Consider the following 20,134-nt stretch of genomic DNA (forward strand, 5'->3'; position numbering starts at 1 on the left):
GAGACGGTGAGGCGCGAGAGGGCCGAGGCGGCCGACGAGTCTGGCTCCGAGCTCTGCTCCGAGGAGTTGCTGGAGGTGCTCTGGGAGCCGCGCCCGGTGCCGGCGAAGGCCCAGCTGATGGAGTCCCGCCAACTGCTCCGCCGCCGGCTGGGGTTGTACTCCGGCGGCAGCAGGGAGTCCCTGTGGGCCGAGGGGTCCGGCATGGTCACGACGACGCGGGCGCGGAAGGCCGCTGCCGCCGCCGCTGCTGCTGCTGAGGGAAAGGAGGGCGGCCGGCGGGGCCTGGAGCCTCTCCCATCCTCGTCGCCCAGAAGTGGCGGCCTCGACCTCCCCGCCCGCGCCGCAGAGGAAGGGAGAGGGGCCGCCGCCCGCTCCTTCCAGGCCTGGGCGTCACAATCCGATTGTGCCCGGGGTGACCGCCGCGTTCCGAGGGAAACAACGCGCCGCTTTGGGAGCTGGTTTTGCCCGGGAAGGGCCTTTTCCTGCCCTCTCGCCTCGCCTGAGGGAGAGCGAAATAAAAAGAGCTCGCGCAGCTCTGCCGGCAGTCAAGGGCCCAACCGGCGGCCCTTTTGCGGCGCTCTCCTTTTAAGCCGCGTTCACCACGGTGTCCTCCACGCAATTCTGCACTAAAACCATATTCAGACTTCTTTTGAATCCAGGCTCCCCCCACCCCCCATTCTGCACAGAAATCGAGTTCAGTCTTCTTTTTATATCCCCCCCCCCTTCTCCTAGGGCTGCTCTTTGCCTTCTGCATATTTTAAATGCTGTTGTATGGCTTCATATGAAAAAAGTTAATTACTTCAGACTAATCAGCTAGAAGCTCTGACAGATTTCCTTTCTCAAACACATCCCTGATCCCCATTCATCACATGTGCCACCAGAACTCTTCTGGAAACTTACAGATGACTTTCTCCCTGGGACAACCCTGTGCCAAGGGAAGACTCATACTGGACATTATTGTTCCCATCAGCACACCCAGTACCTACATCTTGTACCCAATACTAGAAAGGCATCACAGGTTAAAACAAAATGTCCTGCTGAGATGTCTTCTAAGGGTGACATCAATATGTACATGAGAAGGGGGCATGGCCAGATGTAATTTATCCTCATCCCATGTTGCTATGCTTTCAGATGCTGCTAGTCATCATATTATACTGATGGAAAAGATAATACTTGACCCAGGCATTCCCAAAGTTATCCTAGGATAAATTCTCAAATGGTTGAAGAGGGCCTAAATTATATCCATGACAGAACATGCACATATATTTTACAGGGGGAAAGGACACACCTATTCCCATCTGGAAAATCATAACTTTTTTACCCTCTCTAATGAAAATAACATTAGGTCAGGGATAAATGTGCAATACTTAGATAATGAAGCAAAACAATGTGGCTCGCTATGCCGTTGAGCAAATGCCAAGTGTTACAAATTTAAAAAACAATGAAGATCCTTTTTTTTCAGTCTCCAAAGTCTGGGAAGGGAGGGCAGTACCTGTTTGTGCAGTTTTTCTTCTTTTTTTTAAAGTACCCATAGGTACACTTTTATTAATTTTTTTTATAATCAACAACAAACAAATCTACACACTACAGACACTCTACTACATATAACGTATATACCAAGAGTGCAGTTACATTATATGCTTATATGCAATTACTTAATTAATAAAACCGCTATATCAAACACTTTCCATTCTTCTATCTTCTGTGTTCTCAAGTCCATTGCGCTATCCTTGCCTAATCTTCTATTACATTTGCATTATACCAATCATAAAACTTTTTCCATGTTTTTTGAAATCCAGAGGACGGTGGAAGACAGGAGGACCTGGAGTGATGTGGTCTATGGAGCTGGGAAGAGTCGGACTCGACTGTGCCACTGAACAAGAACAACGAAAGGCTTGGGACAGCCGGTAGGGTTAGTTAGACCATGACACCTTCCCACCCATCTCGGTTAATGTTTTGTTTTTTAATCTTTCAAAATAAATTGCTGCATCCTTAGTTTGGCTTTTTATTCCTTCCCTTTTTAACCAGCAACAAGCTTCATACAATCTTTTCTAAACATATTTCTTTTAAAAATACTTCATATGTCTAGTGATCTTCCCCTGAGAAAGGAATTCCCCTGAGAAAGAAATCCTCATTTTTCGTAGGCTCAGAAAAGGGGCCGCAAAAGAGCTACAAAATTTAAAACCATGGAAGTAATTTCATTGGATGAATACAACTGGCTCACTCAGGTAGGTTCAGCAAAATAGATCCCTTTTATTTTCCTTAACAATTAAAACAATAGTCTGACAGACTACAGTGCAACCATCTTTTTTGTGTGTTTATAAAAGAAATGTGAACTGAATATGCAATGCAAAAAGGAATGCCACAGAAGACAATATGATTACATCTTGCAGTAGTGGTTTGCCTAATCCTCTCCAAATTCCCTGCAAAGATATATCTATCTTTGAACCCTAGCATTAGGATTATGGTTACAGGGAAGCAGAAACTATAATCTTTGCAAAGCTGGCTATTCATGAGAGTCATGGCTGATTGTCTGAGCATATCCACGTTGCCGGAACCCACTGCGGCTCATCTTGTGCTCGGCGGACAGCAATCAGCAGCTGCGTGCAGGCCTCCTCCAAGTTGTCGTTCACAATAACGTGGTCAAAGAACTGTCCAAACTGAACCTCCATTTTTTTAGCCGACTCTTCCATTTCCTGCAGATCTTCTTCCTGGGTGTAGAGAATACAACCATAAGAAACTGGAAGTGTCCTCTAACATGTCCTCCTTTTCTGTTACCTAGTTTTTTTTTTATCCCACTGTTCTTCCAGGTTGGCATTTATGGGCCTCCCCTCTTTAATTTACACTCTGAAAAATCCTTTGGGGTAGGTGAGGCTGTGGGAAACAGAGAGACAGTTCCAGGTGGGCAGCTGTGTTGGTCTGCAGTAGAACAGCAAGACTTGAGTCCAGTTGCGCCATGAAGACCAACGAGATGTCTAGGGAATAAGCTTTTGATAGTCAAGGCTCCCTCTGTCAGATACATCCCATACCCACAGAGAGAGAAACGGAGCGTGTGGCTGGCCCAAGGGTCCTCCAAGCAATTCTGCACTAAAATTCTGCCATTCTGCACTAAAATCGAATCCAGCCCTTTTATTCTAGTTCCCCCCGCCGCCCCATTCCCTCCCTTCAGTGGTCAGCCTATTTCAGACTGCTGTTGCTCTGGGTTATTTGGATGCCCTTTTGCCGTGGACTTAAATTGCCTCGACTTGAACACTGAGAAAATCTGGAGCGGCAGGCAACCACGGAAGGGACCAAGGTCACCCAGGAAGCTCCAGTGGGGACTGGAATTACGATTGCCAGGTTTCCCACTCCCAGCCAACTGCAGGAGATGAGGGGGGTAGGGTTCCCCAGATGCAGGTTGGGAAACTCCTGGAGATTTGGGGATGGAGCCTGAGGAGGATAGGGACTTCAGTGGGGTACAATGCCATCGAATCCGCCTTCCAAAGCATCCATTTCCCCCGGCACAAGGCCATTGAAGCCGCCTTCCAAAGCATCCAGTTTTCCCCAGGGGAACTGATCTCTGTAGTCTGGAGATGAATTGTAATCCCAGAGGAACCGTAACTGGAATCCAAGCTTCCTCATTCCAGCATTTTTCACCACTATACCACAGCAGCTCTGTTGTACACATATTTTAAACAAAGGACAGAAGTAGAAAAATTCAGGCTTAAAAAAAATCTCTCAGCTGATCACTTGTTGCCCTTCAAGCATAAGTGTTCTTCTTAACTGTGGGTTTCTTTGCAAGGCCTTTGCAGTCGTTCAGCAAATTTGTATTGGAAATAGAAGCTGGACTTGCTATCTCCCACCTCTGGCCTCCTGCTTCCAGCCTGTTGATTTCTGTACAGTTGGGGGGACTCAAACTAGACAAAGAGTATTTACTGTCTAAGCTGTGGAGTTTTGTGAGCAAAAGTTCTACTTTTCTGAGCTACTGGCATTAAAGTTCTGAGCGAGCTATTTGGCTACTGCATAAATTAGTTTGCTCTGGAGCCAGCCTTCCTTTGTGAAGACAAAAATGTGGGAGCCGGAGGATAAAAAACTGAGCTAGCTCACACTAACTCAACTCAGAGGGAACACTGTTTACCACCACTCCCCAGTTCCTCCCCAACTTTCTGCTTGGGTGCAGCCCTGGTGTGAAAGTTCTCTTTAAAACTTGGCAAGATATTGGAGATAACTGGCTTTCAGTTCTATTCCCACTGGTAAATTGGCACTCTCTTACTGGAAAGTGCCTTTCCTTTAAGACTCCGGCTGCTCTTTTTGCAGGATGGTTAATAATAAAAGTTTTGCAAGCTTAGAAGCCAGTTAGAAAGAAAGTTCTGGGTTACAGTGCGGACCAGAATAAACTGCATATGTGTAATAGTTAGATTAGTTGTTGTAGATTTTCTGGGCTGTATGGCTGTGGTCTTGGCATTGTAGGACCTGACGTTTCACCAGCAGCTGTGACTGGCATCCTCAGAGGTATAACACAGAAAGATGGAGTACTCTCTGTGTCAATGTTAGAATTTAAGTTAGAATTTACTGTTCAAGCATGCACACATCTTATAAATGAAATAATTAAATATAACATGTATCCATAAAGTGATTCAAGATGAGTTTGATTTCAGTCATACTTCCGATTGCAAGATTAAATTCAGTATCAGAATTTAAGTTAGAATTTACTGTAATAGAATTTACTGTTCAAGCACGCACACATCTTATAAATGAAATAATTAACTATAACAAGTGGTGATTCAAGATGAGTTTGATTTCAGTCACACTTCCGATTGCAAGATTAAATTCAGTATCATTCACAGACTGAACTCATGTCTACTGTCCTGTATTATTCATGACCTACAGGCTCAAACAGCTACCAGTCCCCTATTTGTATCTGAAGAAGCGTGTGTGAAAGTTTAAACCCAGAATTAAACTTTGTTGTTCTTAAAGGTACCACTGGGCTCAAACTCTGCTCTATTTGTCAAACGTGTTAATGACAAATCTTTATGTAATAGCTGTGAAAAATATGTAATGACCATCCAAACTGATGCACAGTTTGTAAGGACTGGAGCCTTCACAGAGGGGGGCTGCTTTGGTGGCTGCCATGATTTGTATAGATTTTGAAGGACCTTTTCCCAATCACTTCATAGGCTCAGTCATAACAGTGGAGTGCACATTCCCCATTATGGTGGTGTTGGTTTTCATGAACATTGCTTTCATGTGAGTGTTTTAGAGATCTAAAACTGGTAGCAATCCGGTGCACTTTTAAGGGGTCTAACGTAAAATTGAATTTTGATAAGTGGAGCTGGAATTATCATGCAGGATGGGTGAAGGACTGTAGACTCCCATCTATATATCTAATTCTCAAGTCGCCCCCTGGTGTGTGGATACTTAAATCCGCACATCGGGAAGGACCTGGGGGGGAGGGAGAGGTTTGTGCGCACGGGGGGCGGGGGAGGAACCGGCAGGGTGGGGGGGGCTTACCTTTTTGAACAAGCACTTCTGGCTCGGCAAAGCCAAGTGCAAAAGCAATTAAAAGTGGCCGCGAGTATCGCGGGCCCACCCCTTGTATTTTCTATATATTAACTCAGATCAAAAGCTTTTACTCTCAAAGAAAAGCATCCTTAGATCCTCTGCATACCTCTTTGGTTGCCAGAATAAGGCAAGGAAGTATTTGTTGGTTTTGATACAGACAGAAATCAAGGGTCAAAAAAATGATTTGTAAAGAATATTAGTGCAGAGGGCAGCAATTCTGATAAAACTGAGTTCAACCAGTAGCTCTTACATGTGACCTGGACAGATTAGATACAAAGTCACTATTTCAAATGCCCTAGCACATTGGTGAAATTGAACCGATAATCTACTTCAGGGATGTTCTGTGGATGAATAATCCAAATTGATGGTGGTAGAAAGTGCCGTCAAGTTGCAGTCAATTTATGGCAACCCCGGTAGGGTTTTCAAGGCAAGAGATGTTCAGAGGTGGTTTGCCATGGCCTGCGTAGCAAGCCCTGGACTTCCTTGGTGGTCTCCCATCCAAGCAATAACTAGGGTTGACCTTGCTTAGCTTCCAAGATCTGACAAGCTCAGATTAGCTTGAGCCATCCCGGTAATAATTAATAAATAATTATCATATGGCAGTGTGTGTAGTATAGCCAGGAGATCCGAAGATTGTATGGCAGCTAGAATTTCTAGCTCTTTTAGCACTATGTACCACTAGATGGCGAGCTTGACTTGTTTTTAAGGCAAGAGAAGTTTCAGAGGTGGCTTGCCATTGCCTGCCTCTGCGTCATGCCCCTGGTATTCCTTGGAGGTCACTCATCTTAATACTAGCCCTGCTTAGCTTCCGAGATCTGGCGAGATAGGGCTAGCCTGTGCTATCTGGGTCAGGGCATACAAGGTGATACAATACATTAAAAGTTAAATAAATAAATGAACCACATGCTGGCTATGGCCCCGGTAATACCACACAAGTCTGATATCCCCTTTTGATGCTCACCTTAAACTTCATGTTCACATAATAGTCTGTGATAATCCTGGCGTTTTTCCGGGATTGCTTCATGCAACTCACGCTCGACGGCTTAATAAATATAATGTAGGGTTTCAGTTCATGAGTTCGAGCCAGCTGAATATTCTAGAAGACCACAAAACAAAAGAAGCCGTTTAAACTCGCTGAATCGAATAAACAACACTTATACAGTCCCAGTTTTATTCCTATTAAAAACAAGCGATTGTTGTTTTTTAAGAAGCAACAACAATGTAGACTAGCTAGATTCAAGCCCAGGAGCACCTTAGAGATGAACAAAATTTTTAGGATATGAGCTTTCGAGAATCAAAGCTATCTGACAAAGGGAGCTTTGACTCTCAAAAACTTGCACCACAAAAATCTTGCTAGTCTCTAAGGGGCTACTGGATTTGTACTGCAGACCAACACAGCAACCCTCTGAGACTATCGACCGTGTAGACCAGGATGCAAAGAGTTGTTTTAGCTTCCCAGAGGGATTTTTTAGATTTTTCCCTTTTTTCCTTCAGAGTTCTACCACCAGTGTTGGGAGTAACTGGTATAGTTAATCCAGTAAAAAGGTAAAGGTAAAGGTTCCCTTGCTCGAAAGCCAGTCAAGTCCGACTCTAGGGTTGCGGTGCTCATCTCCGTTTCAAAGCCGAAGAGCCAGCGCTGTCTGAAGACGTTTCCGTGGTCATGTGGCCGGCATGACTAAACACCAAGGTGCACGGAACGTTGTTACCTTCCCACCGAAGTGGTCCCTATTTATCTACTTGCAATTTCTTGCTTTCGAACTGCTAGGTTGGCAGGAGCTGGAACTAGAGACGGGAGCTCACTCCGTCATGCGACACCTGGGTCTCGAACTGCTGAACTACCGACCTTCCACAGCCTGCAGTTCAGCGTCTTAACCACTTGAACCACCGCAGCTCCTTAGTTAATCCAGTGTCCTGTTTCAATTTAGCATCGTGCACCTTGGCTACACGCAACAGAAGCTCTTTGTTCTCAGTGTGCTGGCAGAGTTACAAGGTTACACAGAGCCCTTGTCAGTTTAAGACGAATAACAGTCATTTTTTTTAGGAACTACATTCTCGATAGTAAAGCTTAGAGATAGGGCTAGAGTCTATTCTAGCTACCTTGGATGGATGCGGATGCTGAGGGGCATCCTGAATCCATTGTGCCAAAGATAGAGAAAGGAGAAGAGAGGACAGAATGGAAGGAAGGAAGTTGTTTTTCCTGAGATCCATCAGTCTGAACATCAAAGGGACAGTGACTGAAGGGTAAACAGGAAGAAATATCAGTGTTTGCCTCTCTATTCTAACTCTCTTGTCACTACTCCTGGTGGCCGAGGCAAAGGGACAGCGCCTTCTCTTCCAACAACCAATAGCTTTCAAACAACTCATTCCAAAGGCAAGTTGTTATGGGGCATTTTCAAGGAACACGAGGACTCCTGGGGCACATGGAAGCGGCTGTGCGGTTCCTTGGGTCCTGGCCACAGGCTCCAATCCTATATTTAAATATTCATATTTGAGGTCCAGAGAAGATGACACAATAGGTGATTCATAATCAAATCTAAAGGTAAAGGTAAAGGTTCCTTTGCTTGAAAGCCAGTCGAGTCCGACTCTAGGGTTGCGGTGCTCATCTCCGTCTCAAAGCTGAAGAGCCAGTGGTGTCCGAAGACGTTTCCGTGGTCATGTGGCCGGCATGACTAAACACCAAGGCACACGGAACGCTGTTACCTTCCCACCAAAGTGGTACCTATTCATCTACTTGCAATTTCTTGCTTTCGAACTGCTAGGTTGCCAGGAGCTGGAACTAGAAACGGGAGCTCACTCCGTCATGCGGCAACTCGGGTCTTGAACTGTTGAACTACTGACCTTCCACAGCCTGCAGTTCAGCGTCTTAACCACTTGAGCCACCGCAGCTAAAAAGGCATCTTTGGAGACTCAGACACAATTGGGGCCAAGATATGGGGGAAGGGCTAACCATCTCCCTTCCTGTCCATTAGGTCATACCTGGAGCTCCCATTCACTGCACAAGGGGAAAATGCATTGATTTCATGTCTTGTCTAGCTTGGCTTTGAACCCAGGGAGTTCACTAGGACTGAAGACAATTCTGGATTGAAGGCCATTTTCTCTGGGTTTTACAATAAACCAGTTGTTCACTAAGTGCCATATTTAATATGTTACAAATTTGGCAAGATACATTCTATTAACACCCTCGCACTGGTTCCCAGAGTGGGCAATACTGCCCCATGAGGGGTGCTGGAACGATCCAGGTGGGTGGTAGGAGCCTAGGGTGCAAATTTGTCACTGCATCTTTTTGTCCACTTTTTGAAAGTAGATTTCCAGAGGGGGCGCTGAGTAATTTTTTTTCTGAAAAGGTGGCGGTAGGCCAAATAAGTTTGGGAACCTCTGCCCTAGAGTCTTTACAAGATACTATTCGCCACCAAAGTGGACCCATTTGTTTTGTATTTGTTCCAACTATCAGTGCTTGAACCCAATCTGGGGTTTCTCTAGTCTCCAGCAGCAGAACAGCTGAATCCGGGAAACTCAGGCATTCAGATATCTTCTGCTTATCGTTCACCTGGGGCTCTAAATCTACGATACAGATCTTCCCTTCGTCGTGCACCGTGCGTGCAGCATCGACGCTTGTGCCATAGAGGTTTCCTTTGTACTCTCCGTACTCCAACATTCTGCAAATAGGATCAACAGAGAGAGGAGTAAAGTGAGAGGGCTTACTTCAAGTAACATTCTGTAATGCTGGTATGTGCAAGGCCTGATAACATTCCCACGTTATCCCAGCTAGGTGAGAATAGGTGTTGCAATCCACAGTTGCTTGTGTGTTTGTTCTAGCTGTCAGGTCTCGGCCGACTTATGGCAACCCCATATGCAGTTTTCAAGGCAAGAGATTTTCAGAGGTGGTTTGCTGTTGCCTGCCTCTGCATAGTGACTGGGGTATTCGTTGGTGATCTCCCATCCAAGTACTAAGCGGGGCTGACCCTGCTTAGCACCTGAGGTCGAGCTAACCTGGGCCATTGAGGTCTGGGCACGATACACAGTCCAGACTAACAATTTGTGATGTGCCGCCTACATCAAGGGACTTGAAAACCGGGAATGATTCAGATGCAAGACCTCTTTATGTGATCCCTGATGGCAGGACGTGCTTTAAAGAGACTTAAGATATTTGTGTTCAATGACGATGATAAAACGCTGCGGTGGTTATGCAGAATGACAACGCCGCCGCCTACATCAAGGGACTTGAAAACCGGTGTGATGTGCCGCCTACATCAAGGGACTTGAAAACCGGGAATGATTCAGATGCAAGACCTCTTTATGTGATCCCTGATGGAAAACAGTAGGACAATTGGTCTGCAGATTCTTGGTACAGCTCCATGACATGTTTGGAAATACACGGTGTGGAGGGGGAGGTATTTGTGAATCTCCTGCATTGTGCAGGGGGTTGGACTAGATGACCCTGGAGGTCCCTTCCGACTCTACGATTCTATATATCAGAAAACATTAGTGGAAAACCAGCAGAAGTGCTATCATGACTCCTGTGTTAAATAGGAAATTACCAGTACCAATCAACAACTAACTCCACTGACCCTGCAATCCTAGCAGATGGCCACATGGATCATGTCTCCTTGAATTCAAAAGGAAGATTTAAGGAAATAAAGGAAAACAACTGGAATCCAAGAACTACCTGTGGGTATACACCATGTTTTCAAACGTTTCCCTCGATACATAGTGATATTCTCTACCGTTCTCTTCATAGCTCTTCTGAGCCCGAGTTGTATCTGTTTAGAGGAATGTTGGCTTTATTGAAAAAGTTGTACAATTCACCTGGACATTAACCTTTGGATAGAACGTTGCGGCAAATCATAAGCATTCAGCATTGGATACCGCCTGTGTCAAAGGCCTTGTTGGGAAACTTCTCCTTTTCTACCCAGTCAGTTCTACATGCCGCCCAAGAAACTACCCCCCACCCCAAGTCAGAAGACCTTCAGGAATGACATCCAGTTTAGTGACAAAAAAATAAAACTGGCGAAGACAAGGAATGCAAAGAAGATCTTTCAGTCCCTTCTCTGCCACTACAGTCTATTTCAAGAAGGTCCAAGAAACACAACCATGAACTGTAGCGGAAAGAAGGACACAAATATATATATATATTTGGGGAGAATCCTTTGGGTGTTCTTTGTCAGAAGTTCAGAATATGTAGCGAGAGGGGTAATTACAATGGAACTGCTGGGAAGTTAACGACAGTGGGGGGAAATCTTACAAAGCCCGCCAGTTTTCTTATTTAGGGAGTAAATGTGCATTTGAAGCCAAAAAAGGGGAGCAGCTGTTTTCTGTGTGTGAGAGTGGCCTGAAGCAAAAAAAAAAAGGCAGGTGAGGAAAACGTTCAAGGACAGCCCCCGTCCAGCCCCAGGAGCTGTTTTCTATCTTCTAGCTGAGCTATCAGATCTCCACTACACACGTAAAGTGTTATAGTTGTTGGCACACCCAGGTTCATTGCTGCGCAAAATATGGAACGGCCTTAGAGACAAGTCACATGGAATTTGACGGGGCGTATTCCCAAGTAAATCTGCTTAGGGAGGGGGGCTGTGGCTCAGTGCTAGAGCATCAGCTTGGCATGCAGAAGGTCCCAGGTTCAATCTCCAGGATCTCCAGTTGAAAGAGACAGGCAGTAGGTGACGTGACAGACCTCAGCCTGAGAGCCATGGAGAGGGGCCATGGATTAGCTGTAGAACATCAGCTTGGCATGCAGAAGGTCCCAGGTTCAATCTCCAGGATCTCCAGTTGAAAGAGAGTGGGTGATGTGAAAGACCTCTGCCTGAGAGCCATGGATTAGCTGTAGAACATCAGCTTGGCATGCAGAAGGTCCCAGGTTCAATCTCCAGGATCTCCAGTTGAAAGAGAGTGGGTGATGTGAAAGACCTCTGCCTGAGAGCCATGGATTAGCTGTAGAACATCTGCTTGGCATGTAGAAGGTCCCTGGTTCAATCCCTTATATCTCCAGTTCAAAAAAGAACAAGGCAGGAGGTGATGGGAAAGACCTCAGCCTGAGACCCCAGAGAGCTGCTGCCCATCTTAGACAATACTGACCTTGATGGACCAGTGGTTTGACCCACTGTAAGGCAGCTTCATGTGTCCAAGGCTGTTGTGAGGATCGAGCTATACATGTAAGCTATTCATACAACAGGTAAAAATCCCCACAAGAACTGTGTAGCGAAAGAACATTTGAGTAGCAAAAGGTCTGCTGTCTTATACAATTCCCCAAGGATCCACAGAGGCAGTTGTCAGGTAGCCAGCAACCACTACAGACAGTTTGCAGTTGCCCATCCCCATGTAAAAGACCCTTCCTTGAGTAATGTCTACATCACAGAGATGGGCTTACTGTTTTGTGCTGGGTGAGAGACTGACCTTGCCCCTTTCCCAAGTTCTCTACCACCACGGGCAGGGCACCGGCAAAAAGTAAACTCTTTATACTGGGCTTTGGAGACAAATTTCGATTGCTTTCAGGTGTCTTGAACAGGGTTACCCCCGGCCACCAGTGGGAGATGGGAGGATAGGGTGGCTAGATTCAGGTTGGGAAACTCCTGGAGATTTGGTGATGGAGCCTGGGGAGGACAGGGACCTCAGTGGGGTACTATGTCCTACAGTCCACCCTCCAAAGCATCCCTTTTCTCCAGCAATCTCAGTCGTCTGGAGATGAGCTCAAATTCCAGGGGATCCCCAGGTTCCACCTGGAGGCTGGCATCCCTAGTCTTGAAAGGCCCACATGATTTCTTCCCTCTCTCAAGCTGGGTGACAAAAATCTCACCACAAACAGTAGCTGTCAAGACCAGTCCAATGGTGCGGCTCTGTCACTTGCCCTCACCCCCTGCTGCTAGGGTTAATGCTACAGAAACAAGGTGTTACATACGTGGCACTGCACTTTGAAACTGATAGGGGTTTATGCCAATAAGCCGCCGTCGTAGTTCATTCACTCCAACCCCTGAAGGACCTGGGAATTTCAAGAGAAGCACAGGTAACTTCTGTGTGAACACTACAAGCCCCTGGTTCATGGTGTTACGTTTGTAACACAAGAACAGAGAGTTATTTTCCAAGCAGAAGTAGTCGACAGTAAGCTTCTTTGGATATTCAGTATTTTCTCCTCCCTCCCACAAAGGCCTTTCTCAGAACTGCACAGATCCACACATTTGCTGAGTTGCATATGAAGCCATTGGCAGGCCTGATATTATAGTCCATGGTGCTCAAATAACACAACGACAAAACTGCTGCATGGAAATCAAATCATGTGAGCTCCATCAGGCTGAGCTGTCATCAGAAACTACAGGAACTCAGCAGAAGAGATCAAAATAGTCTCTGGATCTCTCATCCCCTCACACTATTATATCTGAAGTAACCTAAGGAGCAATTTCACATGCTTGACAATATTCCATGCTCATCTAGGGTTGCCAGGTCCCTCTGGACAACTGAGGTGGGTAGGGACTTAACAGTAGAAAGAAGGCCTAGGCCATGTTGCCGGCATCACACGGGAAGTGATGTCATCACTCCAGTGACTTCCAGGTGACACTCTGGTATTTGATCAAAACTCTATGGTAAAGTTCACTTCTGCCATAGAGTTTTTGCCCAAATACCAGAGCATCACCCAGAAGTCACTGGTGTGATGATGTCACTTCCTGTGTGACATTGGCAACATGGCCTAGGCTTCTTTCTACTAGTAAGTCACCCTGCTGGCCAGCTGATCAGCAGCTGGGGGGCAGGGCCTGGCAGTTGGAGACCCCCTACTCAACGGGGAGGGGTTGGCCAGAGCAACACCCAGAAGTCACTGGTGTGATGATGTCACTTCCTGTGTGACATTGGCAACATGGCCTAGGCTTCTTTCTACTAGTAAGTCACCCTGCTGGCCAGCTGATCAGCAGCTGGGGGGCAGGGCCTGGCAGTTGGAGACCCCCTTCACAACGGGGAGGGGTTGGCAACCCTATGCTCACCCCAGTTCCTTTAAAGTGATTATAGTATAGGAAGGATCCCCAATGCAGTGCCTGTGGGCTCCATGGTCCTCCCAACACCTTTCTGGTGCCTGCCAAGTATTTTTTAGGAAGCAAGCGGGGCCATGTAGGGCTTTTTTGCCCAGCAGGGCTTTTGATTGGCTGTGCAGATTTTTAAAAAATGTTGTTTTGATAATAGTTGCCACCACAGCACAAGGATCTGCTCTGCATTACTGAAGTTAAGCCGTGGCAATCGTTTGTGGCCAGCTCCACCTCCTGTGGCAGCCATTTTGTGGCAGCCATTTTGTTACTTTGCCCAGCGTGCTGCGTCAGAATTCCAAATCTGCCTGCAGGCTCAAAAAGGTTGGGGATTCCTATACTATATAGCAGTGATGGCGAACCTATGGCACGGGTGCCAGAGGTGGCACTCAGAGCCCTCTCTGTGGGCATGCGTGCCATCACCCCAGCCAGGCCCAGACCATCATTAAAGTGTCGAATTCTCTGCCAAATAATTTTAAGTAAAGGAAAGCATTTGGGATTGCTTTCCTTACTTTGTTTGGATCATCTTAAATTAATGTATGAGTTGTTTTTTCTAAAGTAAAACCTCAGTATTCAGGTTAGATTGCTGTGTTGGCACTTTGCGATAAATAAGTGGGTTTTGGGTTGCAGTTTGGGCACTCGGTCTCTAAAAGGTTCGCCATCACTGCTATACAGCATAGTGAGTCTTCAGCTGAGGTTGCGGGTATCTGCTTTTCTAAAGAGATTTGCTGCAACCTGTCCATGAATTCAAGGGACTCTATACCTTCCTGTTTTGGCTGGTGAAAGTTATGCTTTTCTTCAGCTACCCTGGCCTGGAGTGCTGCATTTCCAGACAAAACTTTCCCTTCAACTTCAAGAAGCTGCATTTCTAGAGAGGCAAATCCAGTGCCCCCACCCCATTCTTGTGTCAAATAGTTCAAGCTCACCGCAAATGCATTTCATTCCATCGTGCCAGATTGTCCATACTATGGATCTAGAAGTCCATGCCACTTACCCACTAGCACGATTAATCTGTTCCGATCCCCGGGCTGTCTCTGGTATCTCACCACCTCTTCATAAGGTGCCGCTACAGCACTGTAGCAGGCACTGGGACACCGGGCATAACACGGCAAGTGGCTGTTGCGTGATTTCCTGCGACACAGGCGCATACTTCTACGGAAGCCAGCTGAGAGAGTCAGAAATATATGTAAAAGTGGTCATTGAGCAAAATGGGTAGGTCTGCCAGATTCAGTTGATAGGGGTCGCCTGATGTTTTTCAGCGTGTCACATGCTCCTCCTGTTCTACAACATATCACAGGGTTCCTGGTTTTGGTAGAACCTTAGACAGACTGTGCCTCCTTCATTCTTCCCATTACCACAGTTATGCCATGGCTCCTACTTTGATTCTTTCCCTTGGTGCCATTTAGCAAAAACTGGAAGCCGAGGGACAGCTGTTCTTAAGGAACACAAGAGCTGCCTTGCTGGACCAAGCTCACAGCCTATCTTTTCCAGCACTCTAATTCCAGCATAGGGATGCCAGACCCTCCTGGTGGGGGCAGGGGTACCCCGCTGCCAAGCCCCACCTCTCCGCCGCTGATCAGCTGGCCAGCAGGGGGGAATTACCCCCAAACAAGGGAGGATTACCTGACACTTCTCCCATTGGGGAGAAAAGCAGGATATAAATCAATCAATCAATAGTTTGCTTTCATAGCGATTGTTAGATGATCCTTCATGAGGCTGTCTAGTCTCTTTTGCTCAATAACTCACGTTGCACACAACTGGGTACCATTTAGGTTTCCTCTCTTCTATTTAACATTTGATTAGTTCCAAACAGAAGACTGACTGAATTTCCAGTGCATTCTACCATCTATTGATGGACAGAAAAATCAAGAAGTTTTGCTAGAATGCATCCAGTGCAGAGGAAGTCATGAGTAGCAGACACTTAGCTCTAACAGATCTTTAAAAAGTATCACACAGGAGATTTGCAATCAAAGAAATGCAGTTGCCGTTAAGCAGATTAAAGGAGAGCAGATTGTTGCCGGCTTGGAGGACAGTAGTAAAGAGAGAGTAAAGGGATATTTGGGGAAGAAGCCCAGTATGAAGGCATCTTGGATAAAATACGACAAGGCAGCCCAGCTACGGTGTAGTGGCAAACTTTTCATCTATCTCAAAATGACTACTTACCAACAAAGACCTGCTGACCGGATACAGTGAATTCTTCCTCTTCTGCAATGTGAAAGACGTAACATGTAAGCAAGGAAAGACAATGGAAAAGGACAGTGGTTGTCAAACTAATAATCCCAGAGGGGTAGCCGTGTTAGTCTGTCGAAACAAAATTAAACAGGAGCCTAGTGGCCCCTTCAGGATTAAGAAGATTTTATTCTAGCATAAGCTTGTAGACAACTGAAAAAGCAGGCTCCAGTCCCCCAAAGTACATGCTAGAATAAAAAAATAAATACTTTTTCAAGTGCCACCGGACTATTGGCTTTTACCTTCCCTCCACACAGCAGATGTGAAAGTGAATTGTCAACTTTTACCTTTTTTCTCCCAATACAGTAGATATGAAAGGTGCCAGAGGAATGAGACACAGAGGACAGTTTATTGATATTAAAATGTCCAATATCAAATATGCAGAGGAAATCACTATCTAACAAGAAGCAACTTTTCACAATAGTCATTCCATCTATAGCAGAGTTGCCAACCTCCAGGTGGGACCTAGAGATCTCCTGGAATTACAACTGATCTCCAGGTGATGGAGATTTGTTCACCTGGAGAAAATGTCTACTTGGGAGGGCGGATTCTATGGCATTATAAGCTTGCAGAGGTCCCTCCCCACCCAAAACCCTATCTTCCCCGGGCTCTACCCCTAAAATATTTAGGTATTTCCCAACCAGGAGCTGACAACCCTAATCCAGAGTCATGTTATTCTGTTAAGAGACCCCTCTCTGTTATGAGGTTCAGGGTGAATGAATAATAACAGTTACTGATGGCCACTGAGCTTGTTTGAAACCTGTTGGTAGTGTTGGAAGCACTGACCCTCCCTCAGCCTTCAGTCTCCATGGCAAGAGAGACTGATAGCTAGATAGTCACACTGACCTTCCTTTCCTGTGTTTGCTCTCCTGTCACTATCCCTTTGATATGTAGAGTGGAGATCTCAGGGAACAACGTACTTCCTTCTGTTCATTCCCTCTCCCAGAACTTCCCTCTCCTTTCTCCTGCACACACCAAGAGGGAGAACACGCTGCCCTCATCTTGGAACCATGACTCAGACGGCCTCTCACCATCTGAGTCCATCCTTAGTTAGTTAGACCAAAATACTATCCTATCACTCCTCTTTCCTGTCCAGATTGTAGTTCTAGAATAAAGAGACTAATATTAGTCTTTTAAACTGAAAATGTGGCTCTGTGTACCTTTTTGTGGCATTCTAAGGTTTGCTACCCTGGTTGGATGCATGCCTGCACTAGAAGCTTTATACACTCTGCTAAATAGTCAGTGGTTACTGGATTAACTATACCAGCTAACCCCAACAGGTTATGGGCCCAGCATGCTTCCTCTGCCTGAAGCCCACCTCTGGCATGCAAATAGTTATGAAACTGGTCTGCTGTCCAGTGTGGGTATGGTTCATGAGGCCAAGAGAGGACAGATGAAAGAAAGAAAAGGTGGTACTAGATTTTTTTTAGCTGGCTGATAGTAGCCTCAGGTGCTCCTGTGCTGTTTTGGGACTAGGATTGCCTGCCTGCTCAGGACCTGCTCGACCTGTATATTTGTAAACAAGAATAATTTATTTTAAAAGGCAGCATTAATCTCCAGTGCTCTCTCCTGTTAAGGATGTGGACCTTGTAAGCTTCCTGCTGCTTGGGGAAGGAGGATAGATAAAATTATACTATTACACAGGCATAAATTTGTCCTGGTTGTATTTATTCTCCATAGCCGGTGAACAGTCTAGTGGTGAATAGGTTGCTCTGCAAAAATAAGGAGCAATCCAGTACAATTGCCCTCCATCCTATTGACACCCCAACACATTTGCCATGTACTCAATGAATAGATCCTGCATGCAATCAACCCTGCTATATCCAAAGAGCCATAGCTCGCATAAAGAGCATCATTATCAGGGCAGATGATTAGTGCCTTTTTTGTTGTTGTCAAATTGCAACCAATTTATGGCAAGCAAGCCCATAGGATTTTCAAGGCAAGAGATGTTCAGGGATGGTTTGCCATCGCCTGTCTCTGTGTAGCAACCCATCCCTCGGTGGTCTCCCATCCAATAATTAACTAGAGCGGACTTTGGTTACCTTCGGTAATCTGGTGAGGCTGCACTAGCCTGGGCCATTCAGGTAGCGTTACTAGCTTTGGGTGGGAAATCCCGGGAGATTTGGGGGTGGAGCCTGAGAAGGGCAGGGGACCTCAGTAGGATATAATGCCACAGAGTCCACCCTCCAAAGCGGCCATTTTCTCTAGGGGAACTGATCTCTGTAGTCTGGAGACCAGCTGTAATTCTGAGAGGTCTCGAAGCCCCACCTGGAGACTGGCAACCTTACATCCAGGTCAGAGCAATAATTAAGTGCCATTAAGTTGCAAGTACCTTATGGTGACCCTCTCATGGGGTTTTCAAGGCAAGAGATGAGCAGAGGAAGTTTGCCATTTGTCTTCCTCTGCGTAGCAAACCTGGTCTTTCTTGGTGGTCTCCCATCCAAATACTAACCTTGTTTAGCTTCCAAGCTCTGGCAAGCTGGGGCTAGTCTGGGCTATTCACACTGCTGATTAGTGCCTATATCATGCAATGTGTTGCAGTTCAGTAAACAGTGTTATCAATGCAACAAACATGAAATAAAGCAAACTCCGGAGGACGGCGGAAGACGGGAGGGCCTGGCATGATGTGGTCCATGGGGTCGTGAAGAGTCGGACTCGACTGTGTGACTGAGCAGCTGAACATACACTGCTATCCCATTACACACATGCTTTGTTTCTGCCATGTATTAACTTCTGAGCAAAACACTAGCAAAACCACTGTGTATAAATACACACTGAATGTTGTTGTTGTCAGTTGTGTCCAACTCTTGGCGATTCTACGGGCCAGCTCTCTCCACATTTTCCGATCTTATACTGTTTCTTTGAGTAGTTCCATGCTCAGGCTGGTGTCGACTTTTATGGTGTCTAGCCAACTGTGTACACACACTGTACATATTCTGTAATCACCAAGAATGATTTTCTAATAATTATGTAGCTAATGAGAGCCTTTCTTTCTCCCTGGTGAATTTGAAACTCTTGTTCTTCTCATCTAGTTGAGACTGGTTATTATTGCTGATCATTGGCAATAAAATAATTTGGCTCCAGATTCTAGCTTCTTGCATAGACTCATATGGGCACTTTGACAAAGAACAAAAATGAGAATCTTTGAAACGAGAGTTATTACCTAGGAGTCTCATCAGGCAATAAATTACACACAAATCGCAAGCTGCAGGTCGGTGGCATTTTCATCTGTACTCTGCAAACAATAGACTTAGCTTCTGGAGTTGCTTCTCTTTTGTGTTTAGGGATATCAACTTCATGCCTATTGTTGTCTTCTATATGGTGGGTGTGTTAGAGATTTCAGTAATATTTTATTGAATATCTTTGGGGCTTTAATTATAAATGAATACTATGACATCGTGTGCTACATAATTAGAAAATAATTTTTGGTGATTACAGAATATATACAGTGCGTATTTATTCACAGTGGTTTTGCTAGTGTTTTGCTCATTTGATACACTGTGTTCCCTTGTATTTCTTACGTATCAACTTCTGTGCATACTTATCAGATTTGTTGACAATTTGTCATCATGTACAGTTTCTAAAAACCAGTGCAACACAAGCGCCTCCCAGCTTTCTGACAGGAAAAATATGACTGACAACCTACTCCATACAATCTCAAAGAGCAAGGAATTTTTTCAGATTACCTTCTTTGAGCTCCTCTGGTTTGTGGTAAGAAAATGTAAGAAGAGGAAGACCCACATTAAAAATTAGGGATCTCAGGACTTCAAGTCCACATCTTAGTGGACAAATATCGACAGGTGCAGATTAGCAGAACGTAAACGCAATGTAACATGACTAAAGTAGGATAGTGCCACCCAGGCTGACAATTTTACGAGTCTCTCCAAAATATCTCACATCTTACATGTGTTTCTCATCTTATGACTACAGACTACATCAGCCTTGTCTCAAAACTTTCCATCCGAACTCTGCATCACTTCTACCTACTGAGATCTGATCCTGTCCTACTGAAAACTCCACTTTCACCTCGCCTTGCCTTTTTAAAATCCCCGTTGCTCTTGCCACTTCTGAGCTCTTTCCACAGAAAGCTTCTCTGGGCAAACCAGTTCCCACCTGCCGCTTCATCCATTCCAAACCTCCTCTTGAGACATGCATATTTACACAAAGTTCTACGATCTCCTCCAGTATATCATAATGCCAAACAGCCTCTGGAGCTACTGGAGCTGACTTCATTTGTTCTGTCCTGCCGAACTATATGAAAAATCCTCAGATATGCAGTGGAATATAGTTGAGTAAGGATTTTTTTTTTTAAGTTCTGCTCTGTAAATGGGACTCCACAAAGACCCCCCCCAAAAAAATAGCATTCC

General features: G+C 45.5%; 1 protein-coding gene across 1 annotated transcript in view; it reads right to left on the reverse strand.

Annotated features, from left to right (window-relative positions):
- Nucleotides 1-2,519: 2,519 nt before the first annotated feature.
- MPP4 (membrane protein, palmitoylated 4) overlaps nucleotides 2,520-20,134 on the reverse strand; it is a gene marked incomplete at its 5' end in the record, with an annotated part of 40,853 nt that continues 23,238 nt past the window's right edge. The window contains 8 exons of the mRNA XM_015425515.1: nucleotides 2,520-2,711; nucleotides 6,503-6,637; nucleotides 9,089-9,197; nucleotides 10,208-10,301; nucleotides 12,431-12,511; nucleotides 14,533-14,703; nucleotides 15,702-15,743; nucleotides 19,454-19,468. Coding sequence (XP_015281001.1) covers nucleotides 2,520-2,711; nucleotides 6,503-6,637; nucleotides 9,089-9,197; nucleotides 10,208-10,301; nucleotides 12,431-12,511; nucleotides 14,533-14,703; nucleotides 15,702-15,743; nucleotides 19,454-19,468 — 839 coding nt within the window. The remainder of the gene's footprint in view (nucleotides 2,712-6,502; nucleotides 6,638-9,088; nucleotides 9,198-10,207; nucleotides 10,302-12,430; nucleotides 12,512-14,532; nucleotides 14,704-15,701; nucleotides 15,744-19,453; nucleotides 19,469-20,134) is intronic.

Source organism: Gekko japonicus, unplaced genomic scaffold (genome assembly GCF_001447785.1).
Source record: "Gekko japonicus isolate JY-2015 unplaced genomic scaffold, Gekko_japonicus_V1.1 scaffold604, whole genome shotgun sequence".
NCBI lineage: Eukaryota > Metazoa > Chordata > Lepidosauria > Squamata > Gekkonidae > Gekko > Gekko japonicus.